The sequence below is a fragment of the Chinchilla lanigera genome, unplaced genomic scaffold, assembly GCF_000276665.1.
Source record: "Chinchilla lanigera isolate Chin_1 unplaced genomic scaffold, ChiLan1.0 scaffold00048, whole genome shotgun sequence".
Classification (NCBI taxonomy): Eukaryota; Metazoa; Chordata; class Mammalia; order Rodentia; family Chinchillidae; genus Chinchilla; species Chinchilla lanigera.
In genome coordinates this window covers 6,148,702-6,174,858 of record NW_004955449.1, presented here as the reverse complement: position 1 = coordinate 6,174,858, position 26,157 = coordinate 6,148,702, and the positions used below count along the sequence as shown (strand labels likewise).

At 41.1% G+C, this 26,157-nt stretch overlaps 1 protein-coding gene across 1 annotated transcript in view; it reads right to left on the bottom strand.

Annotated features, from left to right (window-relative positions):
* The window catches only part of Stk39 (serine threonine kinase 39), a 275,200-nt gene that overhangs the window by 213,067 nt on the left and 35,976 nt on the right, over positions 1 to 26,157 (bottom strand). Inside the window, exon 2 of the mRNA XM_005393429.2 lies at positions 6,870 to 6,982. Coding sequence (XP_005393486.1) covers positions 6,870 to 6,982 — 113 coding nt within the window. The remainder of the gene's footprint in view (positions 1 to 6,869; positions 6,983 to 26,157) is intronic.

The following is a 26,157-nucleotide window of genomic DNA, read 5'->3' as shown; positions in this document are numbered from 1 at the left end:
AGTAACAAGTAAAAAACAATAAAAATAACTTTTTAAAAAATTGGAAATGATGCAGAGCTTCACCATACAAAATGGTAGGAGTTCAACAATGGTTCTTATACTGTATATTGTTTTCAGATCAATGACCAAAATCAAGCATGTATAATTGGTCAAGAAAAAAAGAAAATTTTAAGCACTGACTGTTCTTCTCAGTAAACTAGGCATTAGTGATACACCTATTCCAGCTATCTTTATATATACATATAAATTTTGGTTTTCACTTAAAAAAACAACATAACAAAAACAAATACATAAAACAGCTTGGAGAGCAATAAAAATGATACAGAATTTCATAACATGGTGATAGGAATATTAACAATGGTTATTATACTACATAATGTCATCTTCAAAATGGTTGCACATATAACCAGATACAGGCATGCAAGATTGATCAAACAATTACCCATTAACAGTTCCTTTCAATAAACCAACAGATATTAGTAGTACAATTATCCTAGCTATCCTGTGTATCCATATATATTTTTTTCCCCTCTTCCTTCTTTCTTTCTTTGCTTTTTTTTTAAAAGAAGAGCATGAAACTTAGCAAGTCTAGTGAGCTATTTCTAACACATATATAAAAGAACTTAAGAGTAAATTCAATTAGGGTGACTGGAGAAACTGTGGTATACCTTTTAAATTTAATGTTCCAAAAGTAAAAGGTACTTTCTCTAATGAAATAGTATATACTTCTAAACTAACATAACTGTTACAGAACAGTTATTATTTAGTTCTAAAATGTTCCACAAAACTCTCATGTGGTCCAAGGGGCAGATCACTGGAAAAATGACCTAGAAAGGTATATTCTTGTCCCCAGCTCCTCCTTTATCCCTCTGCTTCTTGGCTGCCATGAAATGGAGAACTTTTCTCTCCCATGCCCTTCTGTCATGCTATTTCTGCCTTGGAAGAAGCTAACCATGGACTGAACCCACCAAAACTGTGAGCCAAATAAGTCTTTTCTACTTTAATTGTGAGTGCCAGGTATTTTATCTCAGAGAGACGATATGAGAACTAAAATATAGCTGTAAATAAAGAACCAAAATATAAGCATAAAAGTAACTAATATAAGAACTATAAGACCAAATTTATTTTGCATTAAGTATTTCCTCTCTAATTTCTTAAAAATGTTTTCACATCTTCAAAACAGCCCAAAATTTTCCATTTCTAATTCTGTCTTTAATTAGACTATACTTGGGTAAACACAAACACTAAATCATATGAATATAATTACAAAGATGAGTGGTAGAGACAAATGAAAGTACGAAAGGTAATTATCGAGACCTGAAATGCCCAAAATAGTACTACATTCCGTGAAGTACATTTGTATTTTAATGCTAAACCCTTGGGATAAAAGATTGCAGCAAACCACAAAATGCAACTTGTTCCCACACATGATGAGAAATGAGCTGGGATATGAATAATTAATTTACTAATTAGAAAATTCTTAAGTTCAAAAAGAATGGGAAAATACTTTTATAGATGCAATAAAGAAAATGCATACAAGAACTCACACAAAAATTACACTGTTTAGATGTCAACTTAAAATGCTAGAAGTTTTTTAGCCAGTATAATCTCTCTACAGTAGACAAGCTTTGCAAAAACATCAATATATCTACAAAGATTCATCAAAACAAGGCAAACAAAGTATTGAGGTTTTGCTTCATTTTGTTTCTTAAATTTCAATTATAAAGGGGGCAATTCCAAATGAAAGAAATGCCCAGAGTCTGTCAAATATTATAATTTCATTTAAAATGGATGGGAAGAACCTGTCAGGTAATAAGGGATAATATTCCCCTCAAGTGATCATTAAACTATGTAAATATCTAGAACTCTATTTGCTAAAATAACCTACAAATCACAGCTAACTCATTCTTATAAGGAAAGAAGGAAAGGGAGAGAAAGAAAAGAAGGGAAAGGAAGGGAGGAGAGGGAGGGAAGAACAAAAGGAAAGGAAAGGGTAGGTGAATGGACAAGCACAGGAGATCAAGAGAAAGAAGAAATAAAACTATAACAGAAATCAAAATGAGAGCAGTGGCTTTGTTTTAAGGAAAAAGTTCTCGATTCTTCTGTAAGTCCTGTGGGAGACAGAATAAATTACCTTTATTAAGAGGATACAGGAAGAAAAGGGCAAATATCAGAAGGGGACATTGTCCAGTTCAAGACAACTTCATTTTAGGCATGTAAAGACCAGATTCTGTGTTCCCAAATCTATGATTTCATAGATTTTTATCACACTACAAGTGACTTGCTTCTATACTAAATTTTTAATAAAGCATTATTTGCCAGTAATTAGTATTTTGTTGAAATGAATTTAAAAAGGGATTTTGTTTTTAAAAATTAATTTTTAAGTACACATGATAAGAGAATTTTTGTGAGGAAAATAAATTTTTATCATCTAGTTTAATTCTCCCTTGAAAAAACAAGGAGACCAAGGACCAGAGGTGAAAGTCATTCTTCAAAAGTCTTTGTGAGGAATTCTGCAGGGAGTCAGGAAGACCTTTACCTCCACCACAGCGTTCAACATTCATGACTTTGTACAGTCCTTGTTGCTTTGAAATGAATCTGCTCATATCTGCCATCACAAACTAAAATATTTTAATGATCATTACATAACTTCATAATTTAATAAGTTTTCTTCCTTTTTTTCCCTCCTTACTCTTTTTTCCTTCTTTTCTTTTAAAACAAATACTCTGCCTGGACACTGGGTTGTGATTTCTCCTGTAAGTACAGCTCTTCTACACTAAGAAGCAAACTGTAAGTTTTGATTATAGTGATATAAATGTAAGGATGTGAAGATGAAACTGAGTTTTTGTGAGTAAGTACCAAAAACACACTATAATTCTACAGAAAAATATTGAGAGGCATATGGTTTAAGTTTAAAAATCCCAAATTTTAAGTATGGTGATAAACTAAAATTTTCCAACAAGCCTGTATTTAAGGAAAAGGAGCACACCCGGAAGTTAGAAAAGTGGGTTTTTGGGTAAATAAAACAGACTATGTCATATTTATGGAATTTACTTTGTCCATTTGATGCGAGTGGCTGAAAAGATGGACGACTTAAAAAAAAACTGATTAATTCTGCATTCAGGTAATAGACTTTAAGGGAAGTTAAATGTGCCGTAGGGTGGCATCTCTAACCTTTGAGGCTGACCACAAGCCAGAGAACCAAGCTCATTCAAGAAACCTCAAGGCCATCTGTACATAGAATATACTACTCTGCAAGGCTGTGCTTCAGACCCACTTAGCAAGCCTGAAATTCCTACTGGAGACCAAGGACTCCCTCCATGAAAAACACATTGGAGAACAGTAATCTGTAGACTGATGTGCTAAATCATTTCCAAGCAAATGAAACAGGGCAGAAAGGTATCTGTAGCTCAAAACTCTCACCAACCCAGGGCAAGAATGGAGGGACTCATTTACTAACCCATGGCAGCCCAAGGAATAGGCACCCTCTCTGTCTTCCCATCACCTAGCTTAGTGTCCTGCATTTATGGGGTTTAGTAATTATGGAATTAACAAGTTCCTGCTCCAAAACTATGAATATCTCCAAGAGGGTGTTAAACTAATTAAGGTTAGTCACTTAAATCATTGTGGTGGGGTTAACAACTAATTTGGGATTGACAAATCTCAGAAATTGTCAGAGGATCCATGTTGGGATGGTCAGGATATACAGAATAGACCAGCAATACTTGACTCAATGCCATTCACATCATGCCATTAGTGTTTTAACCTAACTGCTGTTTTCATGTACACATCCAAACCGCATCTGTTTGTGGGCATGAGCACACATAAAGACTGTATTTGCCAAATAAATAAGTACGCTTTAGATCTGTAACTCGCTTAAATTTCAGGAATTATTACTGTATTCATTCAACAGTATAAACTTGAATCAGCAATTATTTAGTATCAGTGATCTTATCTAACAGTTCTTTCCCTCCCTTCATTCTCAGAGAAGATGGCACTGTAATTAGCACTCGGCTTCAGAAATCACGATGACTTGGGTCCTTCTTTCAGCAAAACCTAGAACCAACTCGGTGATCACAGGAAAATGTTCTGACAGTTCCACTATACAAAAGAGCAGAGTCTGAGGGCAACTGTCCAAACCTGTGCACCCTCACACCCAGCCGCTGTGTACGGAGTCCCAGGGAAGGACAAGGATGAGGAAGGTGGGGTCAAGGAAAGGGGTGGGGGTGGGGACAGGGCAGACAGTGGAAGTGGAGGTAGCACACTTTTATCAGAGGTAACAGAGATTCCAGGGGCCACCAAATAGTTGATAATTGTGACTTCTGTGACATAACACTCTCACAAGATAAAAGATCCCAGTGGCCATTGTTTCTTCTAAGAACAATGGTCTCCAGTTAACACACGGCACAATGTGCGAGATGATACGGTGCACTGACCTGTATATAACACACACTCATGGAATTAAAGGATTACTAGGATACCAGATCTCCAAACACTGCCGAAATGTGAACCCACAGAAACAATGAAAGTGCAAGAAACAGCAGTATTGAAAGCTGAAAGGATGACAGCAACTTTGCTCCACACAATCTCATGTGTCAATAAATGACCACAAAAGCCTGGCCGCCTTAGGCACACTAAACTGTAAATCTACTCTTTTTGTTTGAAAGGACCTGTGAGTGGTTCATCCTAAAGAACCATAGCTGTTCCTCCTTTCTCTAAACAAAGCAAAACATCAGAACGCCAAGGTTCAAGGTTAAGATCAAAGCAATAAGTTTATTAATTTAGTACCCCTTTAAATGAAAAATAAGTAACTATGCAGATATTATACTCAATCACAGCTGGGCATTACAGAGAGAAAAAAAGGATGAGGGAAATAAATTCACCACCACTAAAAAGCTAAGTAATAAATCAGACTAATGGCACTAACCACACAGCCATAGAAGCAACAGGCCTTAGACAGCTAAGTTGTGAGTACCTCCAAACGGCACTGCTTTGCTTACCAGTTCCAGGGAAAGAAACCAGAATGAGGGTCTCCCTGCTGACCTCCCTGGAATCACTACACAGCTACAGTGCCCAGCAGCAGATGTCTGATGCAAAGCCAGCAAAGGGCAGGTGTAAAGGCTCTGGGCAACTAAAGGCTTGACAAAGACCAGAGACTACTGCATCAGCCCAGCCCAGAAAGCACAAGGACATACAACCTTCACACATTTTTTGTGTAAATATTCTGCTAGCAGGCAAAAGATGCTGGGACCTCCAACCACAATGCAATCCTAGCGCCACATTCTTGAGTGACATTTCCAAACAGTACCTAAGTTTGAATGTATGCTCTAAACTTAAAAAAATAAGAAAAATGCACGTACATATAGCCACACAATTTGAGGACTCCTAAAGAAATCTTAGCTATTTTCCAAATCAATTCTCTTTTAAAATAACCCAGGGCTATTTGGTAACTCAACTAAAGTGAAAAGAAAAAGTTAGTGGCAGAAGCAGGAGACAGCTTGCCCATAGTTTGTTCAGTACTTTTTCAGAACAGCCAGGGAAAGTGCCCTTGAAAACTGGTTGGATGACAAAGGCACAATTTTACTGGTCACCATGATAGCAAGGAACAGACAAATAGCATGCAGGAGTAATTTCCATAAGCGCAAAACACAGCTGAAATCCTCAGGGGAGCAAAAAGAAAATGGATGCACATTTTTAAAATTAACATCAATGTGTGGAAACCCTTGCTTTTAATCTAAATTGTAGCTGGCAAGCTGTTGCTTCAGTCCCACAGTGAAATCTATACATTGTGTGGCCCACTTTAAAATGTAAGGGCAAACAGATCTGGAAAAGTAGAGCTTTATCCTTCTACTTAATTTATACTATAGTGTACTGTCATTAGCCTGAAATAAAAGCTATATTCTGAGTAAAGACAAAAAGCTCTTGTTAATGATATTCCACTTGCAATGTGGAATATAACAAAAGGCTTCTTTATTTGGAGCCAACTGTCATTATACTTTGTAGCCTGTATGGAGCTATTGGACTAATATTTGCACTGGGATTCGTGTTGGGATAACCAATCAGTTAACTCCTCTACTGCAGTTTTATATTATCCTCAAATAAATGGCCAAAGGAAAAAAAGAAAACTGGCAGGCAGAACGACAACTATATTTATGAGATTAAACTCTCAAACCCTTCACAGTTTGCTGGGCAACTAATAACCATTTGCCAAGCTGTTCATTTAATAATGAATCAGTTTAAGACAAAAACAAATGTTCCTTCAACCAACCAATGCTACCACAGTCATATCCATATCCACACCGACAAGCTCCAGTTATTTATGGAATATATTTTATTTTCAATAAGAAATACAAGTTACCTTATTAACAAAAAAAACTTGTCATTAGCCAAATGCAAGCTACAACGCATTTTTAAAAATGTCTCCCATTTGTAGGGGATTTTGTAATTTATAAAAGCTAAAAAAAAAAAAATTTAGGAGGTATTTTTCTGTTGTTGTTCCAAGGATTCCAGACTAAGGGCCAGAAGCTCATCATCCAACACTGCAGTCGGAAACCGTATGACCAGAGGTCATTCTACCAAGTGTGGTCTCTTGATGTATGCAGTGGAATGTTAACACTGAGAGCCCTGGGCTTGTGCAGTGTGAGCAAATACTGTTGTCAAAGCAAAGTAAGGTACACCTCATATGACATGATAATGATACATTATTAATCAGGGGAGCAGGAAGCAGTGTGGGATGCTTCCCAAGAAATACATGTGTCAACATAGAAGGCAACACCCACCCACCAACACCTCACTCTTCTCCCACACACCTCCACACACGCATGGGTTAAGAAGAGCAAAAGGCTGATCTCCCCCTCACGTTTACTTACTAATAATTCATCCATACTGGTCTGGCATTTTTCCAAGTTGATCCGCTTTATTGCTACACGTTCTTGTCTGGGTTTGCATAGTGCAGCCTGCACCACAGCGGTAGCGCCACTGCCTGAAATGAATAAAGACAATGTAAGGTATTAAAAGGCATACTGACTAGCTCCGATATGTGGCACTCCCTAATACATAAATATCCATTTTTTAAGACTTCTACCATCTGACATCTTCTTGAAGTTTAAGAACTAACATAATTAGGGGCAAATGAAAGAAAGGATGTGAGTCCCTGTGTAGAAGCCACTGCCTTCCTCAGGTCCTCATATGTTCTAACTACCATTCACTTACAGTATCACAGGCTCTTCTTCCACTCAGCCCAAACCAGACCACCCAGCCTGAGGTACAGTACTTCAGGACTGCCATGACAATGGGACAACTCATGGGTCTTGAGCACTCCTGGAGATTACTCCTTTCAGGGTGTGCTTTCCAGTTAGAACAGCGGGCATCACCCAGAGGTTCTCATGTTGAACACACGACCTTCTGAGATGCTAAGCAAAATGATCCAATGATGTAATTACAAAAGCTCTTGTCATTCATGAGTTTCCTAATTCTAAGGTCTCGTAATCCTTAGCTAATGCACTTGAATTTCTAAGAGACATTATCCATATCTTATAAGTGCAAAACATAGATGCGTAATGATTTGTGACAGAGCATCAAAAGCTCCTAATATGATTTATACTCCACAGAAACAAACAAAAAAAACCCACGTTAAAGTCTTGATTTTACAAATGATGCCACTCTAATTACACAAATACTCAGTTACTGTCAATGAAACAGCCTGGGCTCGGGATTGTGCAAATGGGGGGCAGATGTAATAATCTCACTTTCTCTCAAAAGTTCTGCTTCCGGTAACACCTTGTGAGTTACTCATGGGTACCATTAAAAGGGGTGGGGGTTGACAGTGAAGGAGATCAACATTAGCTTCCCTACTACATGGGTTAAAAAGGTGTGATGCTATGTAGTGCAAAGCAAGGCCTTCTCACCCCAAGGACGTGCCCCAATTGGTGTCCACAGGGCTAGAGCTCTGTCTTCCTTCCCTGTAGCTTCCTCATCAGTTCTGGCCCTCTAATCTGGGGGCCATGGCACATACCCTAACACCGGGTCTCCAACTGCAAGACGGCCACTTCAGAAAAGCCCAACCCTGTTCTCCTGGGAGGAAAATCCCCACACACTGACATGCTGACCACCCAGAGTACTGTGAGCATTTTGCTCATGAAAGTCCTCTTACAAGCCTTTATGTTTTCATCACTGGCCTAATTTTATGGTGAGAAAACTGGTACTCAGAAAACTTGCCCAAGGTTGTACAGCTAGTAAGTACGTGAGCTGGGATCTGAATCAGTCTGCCAAACTCCAACCAGTATCTCCACTTTTCTTCTATTTCCCATAAGCCAGAGCATACCCTTCCCCTTCTGACTTATTTTGGCCTTGCCAAAAAAATATTTTCTTCAATCTTATATGGTCCAATGAAAGAGACCTAACCTGGAGAGAAGGATTCAGTGAGCCTCACCTCTGAGAGCTCAGGTCTGAAAAGAGTGCTATTGCCAGCGGTTATTACAAGGGCTTCCGGTCCATCATGCCACAACTCTCCATCAGCTGCTACTCAAAAGTCTCACCACGGTGGCCCCACTGGCCCTGCAGATCATAGCATGTTGGGCTCAATCCAGAATGCTCCAGATACCATAGCCAAACACTACAAAGAGCCCTGCTGATAGCAGAGTATTTTTACCAGTCTCCAGAAGAAGAGATTAGGAGTGAAGGGAACAGCAGAGAAAGTGCTAAGCAGCTGGTTAGCACTGGGCCCAACACCCAGCAGAGAAGTCAACAAACATCTTCAACTAGCTGCTCAGGAGAAGCAATTTCAGCTCTCCCTGATGCAAATGTCCCCCAAAACCACTCCTCCAGCCTTACTCCACAGTCCAGAACACTCTCCAATCAGGGGAACTGAAAGGGAACTGAAAAGCAAGAAAGAGGAAAGCAAGCTCCCACAAAAAACACAACAGGAGTCTACAGCACAGGGTTATATCTCAGTCTTCTGCCTTCTAACATGTGTGAAGATATGCACACAAATAACAGGGAATAGCAGGGAAGTGTCTTATTAGAGCTTTACAACTAGAGAATTACAAAAGTAAGTATGAAGCTTCAGGACCTCAGGGCACTGTCACAGCATGAAGCGATTTAATCACTCATTGAACACTTTAGGAAAGAGGACCAGAGAGATCAAGAACAAAGCTGAAGGTGGAGTGCAACTTCAAAATCAAGGTCAACCCCTTACTTGACTAATGAGGCTCTGGTGAAATATATGGGGGTTTTCTTTTTTTCCTTCCTGCAGTAATTGGAAAACAGGATTAGGATCCCAAGACAAGACAACCTTACTCCTTGTCTACCATTCTCTGCAACAGGCTGGTGTTTTTTTGAAGTTGCCAATCACGATCTGGTGGTCTGAAATCAGTTTCCTGGAGGTGGAGGTAAGCACTTTTTGAAGAGAAGCATCAGAATGTATGCTACATTGGAAGGGTAAGAAATACTCTATGAAACTTGTGTTTCAGTTCTACTAAAGCTAAGAGTAAAACCCGCTTTACTGTGAGTCGTGATCAAAAACTGGAAACCTGCTGCACTAGATTAAGATTCCCAGAACTAGAGTAAATCCATGCTTAAAAGGAAAGAAAAAGGTGACCTACCTGTAGGATCCTAAAGGACATTTAGGAATAATATGAAAACAGTCTTGCTCTAAGGATTGTTATGCACTTTGCTAATTAGGTTAAGGGGAAGTTAAAAATGCAGGATTATAAATCCAGAAATTAGACAAGTGTTAACCATGAAAAGTGAAGTAGTAGCAAATAAAATGTTAAATAGTGCTTTGTCATTATTTTGAATATATAAAACTCACTAACATTTGGCGGTGTGCCTTTAATTACACGTCATGCACCACTGTGGAAACAAGGGGTTCTAAACATTTCCAAATTGTCTGCATTTATTCCTGACTCCCATTTCAAGAGAAATACTGCCTTATTTCTTATATATAGGATTATAGCCCACACGCCCAAGCTAAAAACAGTATGGCTCTACATCCTTTCAAGTTCTCTGTTTTAAGTCATTCTAGCTCAAATCACTTTTGTAAGCAATTCCAGACTAAGAATAGCTACTTAGAAGTTTCGGGTATTAATTATATCAGTGGCAATCAAAGGCAAGCAATTCCTTGAGTTCATTACCGAGACGCTGACTCTTCTTGGGTTGTCACATCTCTTTTCACTTCTCCCTTTGTGCTGCTGCTGGTATTAAGGTAAATCATCAGAAAATTGCACAGCTGCATTTCACACTGTGTTATCCAAAGAAATCCTTCATGGAAATGTAATTCAGTGTTTTAACTCTGCGTTTCACTAAGTTTCTCAGGAAACTAACACATTTCTTTTGTGAAAATCTCTTACTGAACATCAGTATGTTCAAATTTCCTACTTCTATAAGCCATACAATAAATGCTTATTTGTATTTAGTATCAGAATAGAAATGTCTCTTTCCCAAATAATTTAATGGACAGTGAGAGATACGCAACATCATATTTCCCATGTTAGCTTAACAGACTAATTCTTCCTTAGGGGTGAAGGTTCCTTAGGGTTCCTCAGCCCTAAGATTTTACACTTAGTAACAGCAGAAACTATTCCCTTGACTTCTCCTTGCCCTTTCTTCGCTGAAGCTCTTATCCCTTCAAGCTTAATTAAGTGGTAATTCCATTAAGCCACTCAATGCTCCTGGAGGCTACCAAAACAACACCTTCTTGGAACATTACCACCTGGCCACCATACATGAGAAAATGGGCTGGACCACTACAAGAAAACTTCAGGCACAAAAAGCTAATAAATGGTGTTTGTCTATATTAATTCATCAACAGACAATAATTATACTCCCACCACGTGGCAGGTAGTTTACGGAATGACCAAGGTCCAAATGTGACTGCGTCTGATACAAGTGGAATAAACCCTTCCGCAGGATCAACTCCTACCTCGTGGTAAAGAGAGATGACTGGAAAACTGCTGGGCACTGAATGTCCCCCTAAAATTCATCTGTTGAAGCCCAATTCCCAAGGTGACTGTATTTACAGAAGGCCTTTGTGGAGGCAATGAAGGTTAAATGAGGTTGTCTTGGTGGAGGATTAGTACCCTATCAGAAGAGACCACAGAGAACACTCTGTCTCCTCACCATGTGAGTGCGCAGAGAGAAGGTTGCCAGCTGTAAGCCAGAAAGACTCCTCACAGAAAACGAGTCAGCCGGCGCCCTTTCAGCCTCCAGAACTATGGAAATATATTTCTATTATTTACGGCCCCCAAACTATGGTATTTTGTTATGACAGCCCAAGCACTCAATGTCTGTTCTAAGTCACTCTCCCACTGACACCTATGGTAAATATGCCACACTAATTACAAGTTCTCAGAAACTTCCTAATTAAGTCAACAGCAAGAGACAAGATTCAACTGCAGAGTTCTAGTAGGGCACTGTTGTTCCCATGTTAGTAAGACCCCTGAAGAGGTTAGATGAGGATCCTACCCATCCATGGTAATGATCCCTTCTGTGGTTTTGGCCTTAATTTCTACCTAAACTTCAGCTTCCTTAATGAGCATAATAAAAATCTACCCACATGGCTTATCAGCATAATGTACTTCACATCTCTAAAAAACATCAACTCAGTGAACGTTAGCAGTCTCTAGGATGCATAGCCCCATCTGTAACATCAAAGAGGTGGCCTTTTCATGGCACCCATGGGAAAGGAGGGCACCGTAGTTCCAAATCAGTGTGAAGTTCTGTTCTTCAGAACTTAGCATCAGGAAGATTCTGTTGGTTTTAAAGGGAGAAAAGGAGGGCTACATCTGGAAAGCAAAAGATTAAATGAGTTGTAAGCTCAGATAGAGCATAATAAAAATCTAAAATATATAAGATAACCCATACACAGTTCAAGAAGAGTAATGAATTAATGTCCTATGGCAAAACTTTTGCCTTGTAATGTACTTTAACATCTAACCACCTCCAAAATTACTTCAAGCATCTCGTATAATCAAGACATACAGGTTCATATTCTAGCATGACCAAATACTAACAGCTTATCCTTAGATGAGTTAATGTACCCAGGTTTGAGTTTCCTCATTTGTGAGATGACAATGATAGTACCTAGCTCATAGGGTGGTTGTGAGGATCAGTAAGTTGGTACCTAGGAAGACTTGGAACTGTGTCTCATGTACAGGAAGCACTAATCAAATCTTAGCTAGTACTGTTCCTTCGGGAATCTCTCCAGGTCAACTGTATCCTGTCAATTTGTCAGTTTAATACTACACAGTATTTCACAGCACTGATGTACTATAATTTACTTAAGCATTCTTTTGTTGGTATTTCAGTTTTTCCCCAATGCACCAAAGTAGCAATAAATATCTAGTTAATATGTTAAATATATGCATACATATATACACACGTACAAGTACATGTACATATACATGTATGTTCAATCCCCAGCACTACAAAGACAATAACAAATATGTGTGTGTGGATAGCCACAAGAAATTTTCCTTATGTTGAAGTTGAGAAGTGGTTGATTGTTCAGCAGTTCCTTCCTATAGATGACACAATTTTTTAAAAGACATTACATTAGCCTCTGACATTCAGGATCTGGTCACTGCAAGGAAGTTCTATCATCACATCCTACTTAAATGAGGAGCACCCAGCCAGAACTTGAGTTAGCACATGAAAGGACTCTATTATGCTCACAGGTTTTCTGCCAGAGAACAGAGTCCAGGAAAGTATCAAACTTTCTTTTAAGAGGTGCTGGCTGATGGTGTGTAGTGAACAAAGCAAATGGCTTTGGTTCAAATGGTGTCTTCCAATCATCTTTCTCCAGCTTACACCGTGTGTTCTATTTATATCATGTGTTCTACCTCAAAGCCCATGAGGCCAGCCAGCCACACAAGGGCCAGAAACTGACTAGGGGAGGATGCCAGTAAATGGACCCATGTGACTGTTCTCAGCTGCCTCGCATGTACAAGGCCTTAGACTCAATCCCCAGCACAGCCTCCCCCCAAAAAGTCAACATAATAAGGACACATCATCATCGTCAGGGCACTGACCTAAACTGCCTTACTACACATTATCATTCATCTCCTCTTGCTATTTCACACAGAGAGAAGGCCTTACCAGAGCTACTCTTCCATCATCTAGTTCTCTCCATGTGAGAATATACACACAGTAAAATTCCATGTCTACCACAAAGGATGGCAACTGTGAGATGAGGGCTATATGCAATTTGCTACATGCATTAACTTACAAAACAGATACTGTCAATGGCCTGTCTGGGTAAATGGTACAAACCAGGTAGCTACACGAAGCCCGGTACAGCAAGCACTTCTCTAGGAGGATACAAATCTAATGCCCTCCTGGGCAACCTGGCAAGTTATCCTTCTACAATGACAGAAGCAGATTTAGAGTTTAAAAAAAAAAAAAAGCCAATATCAGGCAGGATGAAGAAACAGCCACTCAGGGAAATGTCCTTATGCCTCACCTGTGACCTGGACCAGCTACCTCACCTGGCAAGCAGGCTTGCAAAAGCACTTAGAGACCACAGACTTCACCACGAACAGCAGTCCATCAAGAACCAGCTGGTAGGGGCTGGGGACTTAGCTCAGTGGCAAAGCGCCTGCCTGGCAAGCGCAAGGTCATGAGTTCGGTTCCCGGTACCGGAGAAAAACCAAAAAAAAAAAAAAAAAAAGAACCAGCTGGTAATACCACACAAAACAAAATATAGCCCTGGCTTCTGATTTTTAGAGAGACAGAAGGAAACTGGGGTCCAGAATCAAACTGGAACTAGTGCAAATAAACTCATCTCAGAATTCAATCTACTAAAGAAGAAAAAAAAAGCCTATACTACACTTACTAAACGTATAGAAAGTAGTACACGGATTCAGGTGACCTAACACCAAAAAATAAGTACAGGTAAATTCTAGGCACTAAGTTAAACAGCAGTGCCAGTAATTTCTAATGGGCTATTAAATAGCAGACTTTAATTTCCACTTAATTCAATATGATTAATATTGAGATTTTCTCCTAGACATTTTTATTTTCTTAATGATGCACAGTAGATTTTTTAAAAATCAGCCTGTGAACATGATTATTTATCAATTAAAAAGACACTGAACATTCAGAGCATATGGCCCAGCATGAACGAAAACCAAGATTCAATCCCTAGCACCAGGAGAAAAAAGAAAAACAATGCACTGAACAATCGGTCTCAAGAGCCATTACTTAGAGGTCCAGCCCTCAGAGCTGACTATTTTTTAGAATGTTAGTCCTAAGATTAAGACTGACCTAACATACTACTTGGAGTAGAACATGTAACCTCCCCACCAGTGAATGATCTTTTACTTTTAAGGAAAAGAACACCTTGTTTTGATATGTGGGGGACCTGGCCCACAAACCAGCCACGAATCAGTAGGGGCACCTTAGCAACTGCAGGCAGTCAGTCCTCTCCTCCAATCTCCCAGGCACTCTTCGTACTTTATCCTAGCACCTCCTTGCTCAGTGAGTACTCCTCTTCAGCCCTATTCTTCCTGGAATCTCACCTTCTACCCACGCCACTGCCCGGATTGCAAGAATCTCTTGATAAATGTTCACAAAGTGAATGAAGCACAATGAATTCACAGCTGGGAGACCACCTGTGCACAAGGAAGATGAAGGGGGGGGCTACCTGTTTTCAGGCTTGTCTGAGTTGCAGAACACCCAGTTCATTTCTGGAGTCAGTCAGGGGACTGTTCATTCTAAAGAGCAGCACTCCGCCATAATGAGCTGGCAATATCACGTTCTAAAAATGAATCCACTGGCCCCTGCGTAGCATGCGGGAACCACACAAAATGAAGCAGGCTCTTAGTGACTAGGGTTTTCAGTGATTCTCGGTGAGTATAAAGAGATGACAATATAGAACATCTAACAACATGAAGAGGTGACAAGCAGGAGGCCACACAACCCTCCAGCCCTATCTCAAAGAACATTCCATCAGAACCTGAACTTCAGGACCGACACATTCCAGTAGAGAAAATCTGATATTTATACTCATCAAAAGGTCACTTTGAAGTTCTGACCTCCTGCACACACAAAGCCTCATGATCTGGCAGGACTGAAAAACTTCCTGTTCTGTTCTGAGGGGGTAGTCCAACTCCTCCCAGCAAAACCCACTCATTTTACAGATTAAATCAGCCAAATGGAAGCCAACATTCCACAAAGGAATGTCCATTACTATTCACACAAATAAACAGATAAACCCACAGGCAAAGGCCGAAGCAAGTGTCTTGGTTAGAACATACACGGCATGCTGGTGGTCTCTGATTCCTTCTTGTTCCAACCTTAAGCCACCTGGAAATGAGGAGGGCTCTAAATGCAAGAAGAGGAAGTAATATCTACTTTGAGGTTGGTCTTGTTGAATCCCAACTCAGCTCCGTGCATACTGGGTTAGTATTCAAAAGGAAAAGGTATCCCTCTAATCCTAGGGGGTACGGCCTAGCATGTAGGTGATGCAAGGCGAAAGTTCCTTCGTCCCAGCTAATTGCATCAGAACTTGTCAGCTATATTTATAGGTTGGATTTTCAGTCTCCAGGGTAATGCAGGGGTAAGGTAAAATTTATAGTATATCCATAGTCCCCATCCTATTAAAAAATTAACATGTGTCTAACCCCCTCATGTTATGGATTTGACAGATTTTCTCAAAACCTCTGAGACAGGTTAACTACATCAGCAACCCCTAAGATGTCCATTTTAAAAAGCAGATTCTTAAGCCCACTCATGAGCTACTGAATGAGATTTATTGCAACTGGAGACCTAGAATCTGCACTTTTAAAAAGGATCTCCAGTGACTCACCTATACACTTACATCTGAAAATCACAGTTCCTGGATATGGGCTTCTCTTCCCACCCCTCTATCAGGATTCCAGGACTCTAGAGAAACTAACCAGTCAGGATCTGGTTAAGAAAACAGAAACATTAGATATTTCAATAGATATTATTTAAAATAAAAATTTGGTTCAACAGGTGCTACAGGACTGAAAGGATTGAGAAACACAGAGCAGCTGCAGGAAGCAGTCACCAGGAGGGCTGTGGGACAAGGAGGTAGGGGTTATCAAGAGCCAAGAGAAGACCCAAATGGGAGAAGCAGAGCTACAGGAAGTGCTGGCCCTTCAGGAGTTCCAAGGAGGGACCCTCTGAGGGTCCACGTGGGGCTGGACTCATGCTTCCTAGGGCTGGCTAGTGAGGCCTCTCTGAGGAGTTCCAAGAAGTAAAAAGAAGCTGGAGATGTGAACCAAGAATGCCTGGCAGAGGAGAAGACCCTCTCAAGAAAGCTGACAACAACCTGGATACCGTCTGTTCCTTCTCCCTCCTCCACCCTTCTAGACTGGCCCTCAGCCTCCCCACTAGCAGAGCTTAACAGGAATAACAAGCACAGGAGGAACTGGTCAGCCAGTGCATGAAGCAGATTCTAGAAAGGTCTATCTAGAGTTTATAGGCAATCACTTAATAAGCAGCGTAATGTCCACCAGCTCCACCAGGAGACTGGGGCTCTCCAAGTTCCAGTGACAATGGCCAGGGTTTAATTTTTCATTTCACTTTGTTTCACAATTCCTAAAACAATCCTTTTTAATGCAGAACGTTCCCAAAACATTCACTCTGCACTTCCAAAGCCAGCCCACCCTTCTCTCTCTCTACTTCCTGTTGGTCTGGTGGTAGTCAGATTGAGGGTCTACGATGAAACAGTCCAGAGCTAGGGCAAGTTGCTGGTGTGCTTTTGTCTGAGGGTCTTCAATTATAAAATGTGAGTGACAGTAGTCTCCCTCCCAAAAAGGCTGTCAATGTAAAGAGCAATGTACTACATGCAAATGTAGTGATATAAATGTGTAAACAATGTTTAGACTGTATTTCTATTAGCAAGAAGATGATTATCCCAGACTCCTGGATAGAGACTAGAACTAGGCCTATTACAAGTTCTGCAGAATGCCTTTTTATCCTCCCTCCCATGATCGTCTCTGCTCCCACTGAGGACCAGTTCCTGCTGGCTTCCTATCAACTCCCTCCAACACACACACACACATTTGGAATCCTACCCCTGACAGCCATCACTGACAACTTCCGTGCCATAATGACTGGTGTACAGAAAGTTATGGAGAAATCATTCACTGTGCAAGATACAATTAGCTCACTTCTCAGACAATGAAACATCACTGGCTACCACCATCCATGAAACAGCAAACAACTAAATAATTCTTCCTAGCTCAAGGACAGAGGGGAAAGTTCATTCACTTTGGTATCACCCATCACTTCCTCCCTCCCTTGCCGTCTGACTTGAATGTCCTCATAATCAAATTGCTGCTTATCTTGTCTCCATTGGCAACCCGGGTTTCTCCCCCACGTCACAACCTGAAAGGAGGTAAGGTCCACCTCTGCTGGTGAAAGTCTCCCTCCCGCTTCTCTTGACACACTCACCCAGAAGCAAGGACATGATATGTAGCCTGAGACGACAGCGTAATCAAGAGCCACAAAGGAAGAGATGCTAATCATAGGAATGCAAATGCCTAGTGGAGTGGAGAGCAGCGTCTTCACAACCCCGGCAGGCCTGAGAGCACCACTGGGTGGGAAGGAAAGGTTGAGGAAGCACCAGACCACTAGACAGGCCCTGATGGTAGCAGAACCATGCTGGCAGCACCTGCACCCCCACCACCACCTACCCTGGGCCCTTCCTAACGGAGGCCACCTGCAAATGTCATCAACAGAAGCTTGATGTCAGGAAACTGTGCCCTCTCGGAGTCCTAGGGAAGTGGCTAAAGTGGCAGAAGTGTAGCAAGTGAAAGATGTGGAGATGACATAAGGGGTCACCCACCCAGGTGACCATCCTATGAAATGTAGATTCTGCTTTATAAGGCATGGTGTTGTGTCCAGGTGCCAGGTTTCTATAAATTTCCATGTGCCACCTGACACAGTACTGCTCTCCACAGACCACAGAACGAGCTTCTAGAACACAGGGGCACAGCTTCCCTCAATCATCCCAGGAGGTTCCAGGCAACACCTCCTAAAAAGGGAACAGAAAGAGCGGAGACTTCCTGACCAACCTCCTCAGCCCCAAGGGCCCACTGGGGAGGCAAGCTACACCTGGTGAAACAGATCCTTGGGGTGAGGGTGCAGAAAACAACCTGGGAAAGGGTCTCTTCTGCCTGCAGCACCCCAGAAGGACCAAATCCCTCTCCTAGAAAGCATAACAAGAATTTCATATGTATTCAGCTATGCAAAAACCCACACTGAGCACATTCCCTCTACCCCATTATATCTGTCTGATTTTCAGGTGCATGTTTCAGAAATTCACTACAAAAAAAAAAAAAAAAGAAAGGTTAAAACAGTATATTTCATGCCTTAGAGGACAAAATATAACTATACTTCAGAATTATACCTAGCAACTATGGTTGAAATTAAGTTGGGCACTGAGTGTCTGACTTTTTTTTCTTCAGTATTAGGTATTAAGCCTTGGGCCTTTGCACTGAGCTACATTCCCAGGCCTTTTTATTTTTATTCTGAGACAGGGGCTGGGCTTGAACTTATAATCCTCCTGCTTCAGCATACCAGAGTGCTGGGGTTGTAGGAATGTGCCACCCTGCATAGCTAGAGATTTATTCATCCAGAAAGCATGATACTCAGATAGTATGGAGAACTAAGAGCACATAGTAAATGAAGTTAAACAGCCAATCCCTTCATTTGCTTTTATTCCACACACACTGGGCAGGCAGGTGTGGTGGTGCATGCCTGAACACCAGCACTTGGGAAGCTCAGGCAGAAGGATCACGTGAGTTCAAGGCCAGCCTCAATTGCACAGTGAAACCCTGTCTCAAAAAGACAAAGCAAACAAGCAAATGAAAAAACACTGAGCCACTAGGCACATATTAAACAAATTTCATAATAGTAATACTAAATCTAAATTCAATATAGGCAGATTATTTGGTAATACTGTAAGAAAAAGAATCATTGCAAATTTTTTTTTAATTAAAAGTACTTCCCACAGCATGAGCCCCCGCCACCCAGATCTGTAGCCTCTCAGAGAAGCAGACATGTGTTTACCAAGAACTGCTCAGGACAGCCAGAGTTTCGGTGCAGTATAGTCATTCACTCACTACTTTATTTTTTAACACCAAGGCTGCTTAGGTTGATAAGTACTTGTTAAACTGATATTTTAACAGATAAAAGTTCTGCATTCCATTTCATGTACTCCACTTAAACAATAGGAAGTACTTAGTTTTATGTCCTTTCTGTGAAGTCTTTGGTTAGCTAATGTTTCTACGTTGGACTCTAAACTCTTAGAAGACAGTTAGCCTGTCCCTTAATTTGCTTTGTTTGCTGCCCAGATACGCTCATCTGTATATAATTTAATAAAAATACCCAGTAGCCAAGTGATCAGGTCTGAATTCTGGGCTATAGCCTACTACTACTACTACTTCAGTGAGGGACCAAAATCCTAGAAAGGCCCAAGATCCGGATTCAATCTCCTAATGTGTTCATTAGCTTCACCTTCCAATCTACCCAGCCCCATTAACAACAACACAACGGAGAGACGGGTGCGACAAAACCTCCACCAAGGACACGGGGTGGGGGAAGTAGCCAAAAACATGTAACCCCCGCGTAATAATAACGCCTCTACATACACAGAATAATAGCATCTTGGGGAAAAACTTCAATCCCATCTCATACAACCTCGATGACAGAGTATATGTGCTTGTTTATTCATTCAACAGATTTTATGGTGCTTCTAGCATGTGCCAGGCACTAATTAAATGTGCTAGAAAGGAGGCACAAAACAAAAAGTGCTTGCTCCTTGTAGTTTAATATGGGAGGAAATGTGGATTTCAAAAAAAAATCATGAATAAGATCATTTCAGACTGCACAAAGTTCTAAGACAAACATAAAACTGGTGGGGAGAGTACTTGAGCTCCGTGTGAGGGGCAGGCGAGCCATTCTGAGGTGGTGACGCGTGGGTGACGAGGGAGTGTGCAAAGAACGTGGGCACAGCATGTCAGAGAGAGGGCAGCGTGCGGGAAGGGCCCACATCAGGAATGAGTTTGAACAAAGAGACAAAGGTGGTGTGGCTGGAGCTTGCTAAAAGGCAGGTGGTGAAAGATGAGTGGGCAGGTAGCAGGGGAAGGAACACACACGAGGTCAGACAGACAAGCAAGAGTGCTCTGGAGCACCTGAAAAGGACAATTCGAAGATCCGGCCCACATCTGCACCAGGCCATCCTGGCTGCTGTGTGGAGGGAGGCTGGGGAGCAAGATGCAGGGGGATGGTTAGGAGTTGCTACAAATGTCCACACACAAATGAACCATGGCATGAGCATGGGCAGCCAAGGAGGTCAAGGAAAAACGTGGTTGGACTTGGGAATATAACTGGATATAAACCACACCACTTGTGGACACAGTGGAAGTTGATTGCAAGAAGACATATGGGTATATTAACATTACATATGTAATCACCTCTACTGTAATCATCATTATATTCTATAATGATTCTATCTTTAATTCTCTCTTCACCCTTCCCAAAATTCTGCCAAAGCTGGCAGAGTCACCAGAATAGAGTCTGCAGGCTCCAGATGACAATTACGAAAGGACTGGCTGCCATACACTGCTCCATCAGCCTCCAACCTCAGGGACAGAGACGGAGGAGTGCCAACACCAAGAGCGGCCAGAGCCGCGGCGCTGCCTCTTCCACAGAGAGGACGCGCGGACAGAAGGCTGACCTGCCACAGCTCCAGAGGATTTCAGGGGAAAGGACTTGTTCCACAGTCTCTGAAAAATGCACACTCCTGCGTACTGCCCTTCTATGCAGGAATATTTAGAAAAACAAAAGAAGATATTAAAAATTTGGCATTTATACATATTTTTTCCATAATTACACAGTGAATTAAAGCTCTTTCCCTACCTTCCTTAAAAGTAAGCCATACTAAGTAACAATGACAAACAGGGTATTTAAAAATCCTAGTAACCGGGGCTGGGGATTTAGCTCAGCGGCAAAGCGCCTGCCTGGCAAGCGCAAGGTCGTGAGTTCGGTTCCTGGTACCGGAGAAAAACCAAAAAAAAAAATCCTAGTAACCAAACACAACCATGATTGCATATTATGTTTGTATCGTATCCACACACACACACTCACATGCACAGTCATAACTATGACTTTGTAATCTGCTGTGTTCATTGAGAATTAAATCATACCTCACATTTCTAAAGCATGTTTATAATGACATTAACCATGGCACAAGATCTCACTGTATTACTGAACCCTACAGTATAACCTTTAGTCCTTGAGCCCTTCCTTACGTCAGCGTTGCATAATCATTTCAGAGGGATAAACCCACCTTTGGTGCAAACAAAAGCTGAAGCAATACCAAATGCACAAGCTTCAAGGCTCTGTAACATTGCTGCATTTGGTAATTCACTAAACAGCTTATAAAACCATTTCTCTGTCAATGATTTGCCAAATCAAATGAGTAAAATGAAGTAAGTCAATTTCATTTAAAGATTATTTACCTAGGATACAACATAACTCACAAAGCGTAACAGGAAACAGCTGAACCTACACCAGAGAATGTGCACTGTTTTTACCAAGGAATCAAGCATGAATTTAGAGGGGACATCACATTCTCCAGCACTGTAACACAGCCAAAGTCTAAGCATTCACTAGATGGCCAAGCACTTTCAGCAAAAGTCACCAGATGAAATGCTGCAGAACAACTCTGAGTGTTTTAAGGACAGACTTACACTGAAGCAGTTGGCTATACTTAAACACATGTGGGTAAATTTAGAGCTCAGATAAATGTTACAGATGAAGAGATTACCACACTGTATTCCAAAGGTATCTTTTCTTTAAGGCTTGCAAACTCCTTAGTGGCATCTAAAAAAGTATCATATGCTCATATAATCACCAGTTTCACAGCTGTCCTCCAGATTTTCCCCCATGGTATTGTATTCTAGGCCAAGCTAAAAGTAGCAGGGGGCAAGGGGACTCTCAGGGACTTTAGTTTCAGAAAACATTCAAAAGGAAAATCCAGTACCCCTGGAAACCCTATACTTAAAGGGTTACACCATTTCAGGTGATGTAGGACTGACACCACTGGTGTCTGCTTTCAGTTTTGAAAAGAAGCCAGTAACAGCCTTCCCGTGAGATCAGTATGTCATCTCTTCCATATTTCACTCTAACCTTTGCCTAGGAGTCCAGCTACTTCTGGAGAATGTCTGAAGGAGAAACAGGTGGTTACCTACACACCAGATGCTATCACAGAAGAACCTGGACTGCATCCTAAAAAGCTGAGACAGGTTTTACTTGTCATAAAAATTCACCATGCTTCACAGCCACTGATGGAGAGGTGTTTGCTTAAGGAATCCATGATAATATCCTTTGTAGAAGGAAATGGCAACCCTATATTTGAACATTTATGTCAATGCATATTTTCACATCTTCTGGCAAGGTTTGCTGACACTGAACAAAGAACCCAAAAGGACATCCAAAGTCTCCAGACAACTGGTATTCTGTCATATCAAATACTGCTTGAAATAATTAAGCTGTCAGCAGGGCCATGGAAATGTGTGGGCTAGAAGGGCATCTGGATGTCATATCAGATTTCATGATAGTACCTGACCTGCACTACAGTCCCTCACACTCTCCAGTAAGAATGACAAACAAGGCCAACAAAATAACTTTCCATTTTCCATTCACTTGCCTTTCTCTCTTGAATTTTAAAGTAACATTTTCAGGTTTCTTTTTAAATCTGTGTATTAGGGGCTGGGGATGTAGCTCAGTGGCAGAGCACTTGGTTAGCATGTGTGAAACCATGGGTTCAATCCCCATTACCATTACCAATCCCCATTATTTTTTTTATTAAAAAAAAATAACTACAAAAATAAATGAGCGAAAAACTATATATCAAAATATTTAAAATTATAAGTGATTAGGTTTTAAAAATCCATGGGACTATTAAATATCATGCCACTGGACATAGAGATCAATATACTTTAAATTTATATGACTCATACATATCAAACTACCATCTTACTAACTTTTAACGTCTAAAAAAAATTTAAAGGCTTTGTAACTAAAACTGAAAAAACTTTGGTTAAGCAAATACCTGTTTTCACATCATTTAATAATTAAATATTTAACCATTTATAAATAATTGTATAGCCTTTACTCGATTTTATTATTAAATTCACAGAAATATGTACCTGTCCCAGGCTCAGGTACTGAACATTATCAAACACAACAATCTCCCACTAACCCAGATTAAGACTTGTTGACATTTTAAACATAAAGGTTCAAAACTATCAACTGAAAGTATGGCTCTATGCACTACACTTTTCATCTAAGAGTCACATTCATTGCTCAGAACTCATTCAATTTAATTGACAGGACTTTAAGAAATAGATCTCACAGTGTTGCCCACGCTGGCCGCACACTTGTGGGCTCAAAACTCCATCTGGAGCACCCGGGTAACCCACAAAACTGAGCCACACACTTGTGGGCTCAAAACTCCATCTGGAGCACCCGGGTAACCCACAAAACTTCCAGGGAACTGGGATGGGGTTAGTTTAACAAGGAGTTAGAACTTCAAAGAACAACTCATGGCTCACAATTTCCAACTACACTTCCCAGTCAACTTTTAATTTCTGTCTTACACTTTCATTTATTAAATAAATGATGGAAATTCTTTCCGAGATTTTCTCTTTAAATATTTTGGATTCACAGCCCACGCTGCAAAGGCCAAACCTCAGCTGGCTGAGAGACGCTATGTCTGACAGAAAGGTGTGGGTAGAACACATCCCACAGAAAGAGACCTCTGAGAACACATGCAGGCCCAGAATTCCAGCACAAAGCGGCACAGATGTATATTCATGTGTGAGCCTGGGCCATTTATTTTGTCTGTCTGTCAAGAAATTACAAACATTCATTTCAGGAGTCAGCAAGCTTCAGTCATTGTGGGCCCACTCACTGAGCTGACCTCACACTCTTCAAACCACAACTACAGAAAGAAACTCCTTAAAATATTGCAGTCAATATTTACATCACCACACACAAGTCACTGAAAGCAGAGATAAACTAGACACCAATAATTTACAGCTAGTCAGAATACAGTCACTTTCATTACACTCCTAAAGCAAAGCAGTGTGGAGCACGGAGAAATCCTGTCCATGTTTCACTTCTTGTTCCCAGAGCCATCCAAGACCTACTGAGAATAAATACCACCTCCCTCCAACCTGCCCCTTCCTCACCTCAAATCAAAGTGCCATAGCCAGAGAACAAGAATATTTTTCTTGCCTGCTTTCCCAAGCTGGTTCCCAAAAGACTTCTTAGGACACCGAGTCAAAACAATATTCAAGGAGACCATCCAATAAAAAGATATCTCTGGTCATCGTTAAAAGCAAGGACAAAGAGCAGTTTTGTCCTGCTTGAAACAGCCCTAAAAGATTATTCTCTGTCAGTGGCTCCATAGAAATAGCAAACAGCTAGCAAGAGATGCGGCTTTCTCAAAAGGCAATGCCCCTTGTTCAGCTGGGAGCCAGAAAGCCAGGATTCCTTCAAGTTTATGCGGACCACCTGCATCAGAATCACCTGGATCCGAGAGAAGATAAATTCCCAGACTTAGCCAAACTTCCCAAACAGAATCTCTGGGGATACAGCCTGAGAAACTGCATTTTTTTAAAAGGTTCCAGGGAATTCTTTGTACAACAGAGACTGAAATCACCAACAACCTCAACTATTTTTGCTATTTCCCGAAGTTCTGAATATCTTCTCGAAAAGAAATCAAGGACACGGTACATTAAACTAACAAGTCCCTAGCACTTACAAGTGCTAGTGATCATGAGTAGAGATAGGCCGCATTCACTTTACACTCTGAAGAACTTTAATCTCACTTTACGTCTGAGCAAACTGAGGTCCAAGATCATACTTTTTACAGGTGGCAGAGCAAAGATTTGTATCCCAGTTCCTCTGACATGAAAAAGTGTTCTTTCCACTCAGCCCCTCTAATAAGCAAGGAAAGTGGTGGTCTCTTGCTCTCCTGATGTCATTCACAGGTGGTCAGCCATGACGCACCGCCCCCCTCCAGTTCTACCTCAGAAATGCCCACTAGCAGCAATGGCTAGAATGCTGGAGTGAAGTACCTGGATTGAATCACTGCAGTCTGAGAGACATTAACACCTGAAAGTTTGGGGAAACATCTACAGAATTTTTAAAAGCACAAAAAGTAACACTGCTATAAGATAGTTTACCAAGTTAACCAAGATAGGGCTAGGAGAGAAAGGCCCTACACATTTTCATCTCAGCTTCCGAGTAACTAACGGAGGCATTCCAGACTCAGGCTGGGTGTGCAGATGGCCTTTCTCATAGGACATAGTGTGGTAGTGGCATGGAAGTTATATAACGCTATCACTGGGAAGATTTTCACAAAAGCACCTCTGCATATAGGGCAGGGTGTCTGAGTGTTGGCACTGTGACATTTGGAGCTTGGTAATTCTTTGCTGGAAGCACTGCCCTGTATACTGCAGGGGCTTAGCAGCACCTCTGGCCTCTACCCACTACGGTCAGCAGTATGTCCTCACCTCTCTCCAGTTGTGACAATCTAAAACAACCTAGGCACTGACAAATGTCCCAGAGGGTGAGGGGGGCAGGACAAATCTCTCTCAGTTCCAGGACCCCATGGCTCTCGGAGTTAGAAAGGCTCTGTCTAAATGAAAGAAGGCAGAGATGGGTAAGGGAGTAACCGGATGTCCTTTCAACATACCAAGGTCCTGGCTTGCCCAGTCACTGAGAACTGAAGTTGTCTGAGAGGAAAATCCAGAAACGTGGATAATCCAAACTATGGATCATCTGCCAGGGATGGCAAGAACCGACTGCCCTCAGGAAAAGAACAGAAAGAAATGAAGCCAAAAAAAGGAAATAGATACTGTTTTTCTGTATGAGACCCAGTTATGTAAAAGCAGGGCTTCTGTTCCTGGGAAAGCACTTTTCCCGAGGTTGAGTTTAAGAGAAGGAACATTTTTGAGCCATCACAGTGTCAGAGCTGAGCTTTCATGTCATCTTAAGTGGTGGTGAAGTGACACGGATATTGAACACACTGGAATGTGAAAATCGAGGAAAGGAGAGAGAAACACAGAGCCTGCTCAGCCCTCAGGGCCTCCCACCACTTGAAAGTGCAGT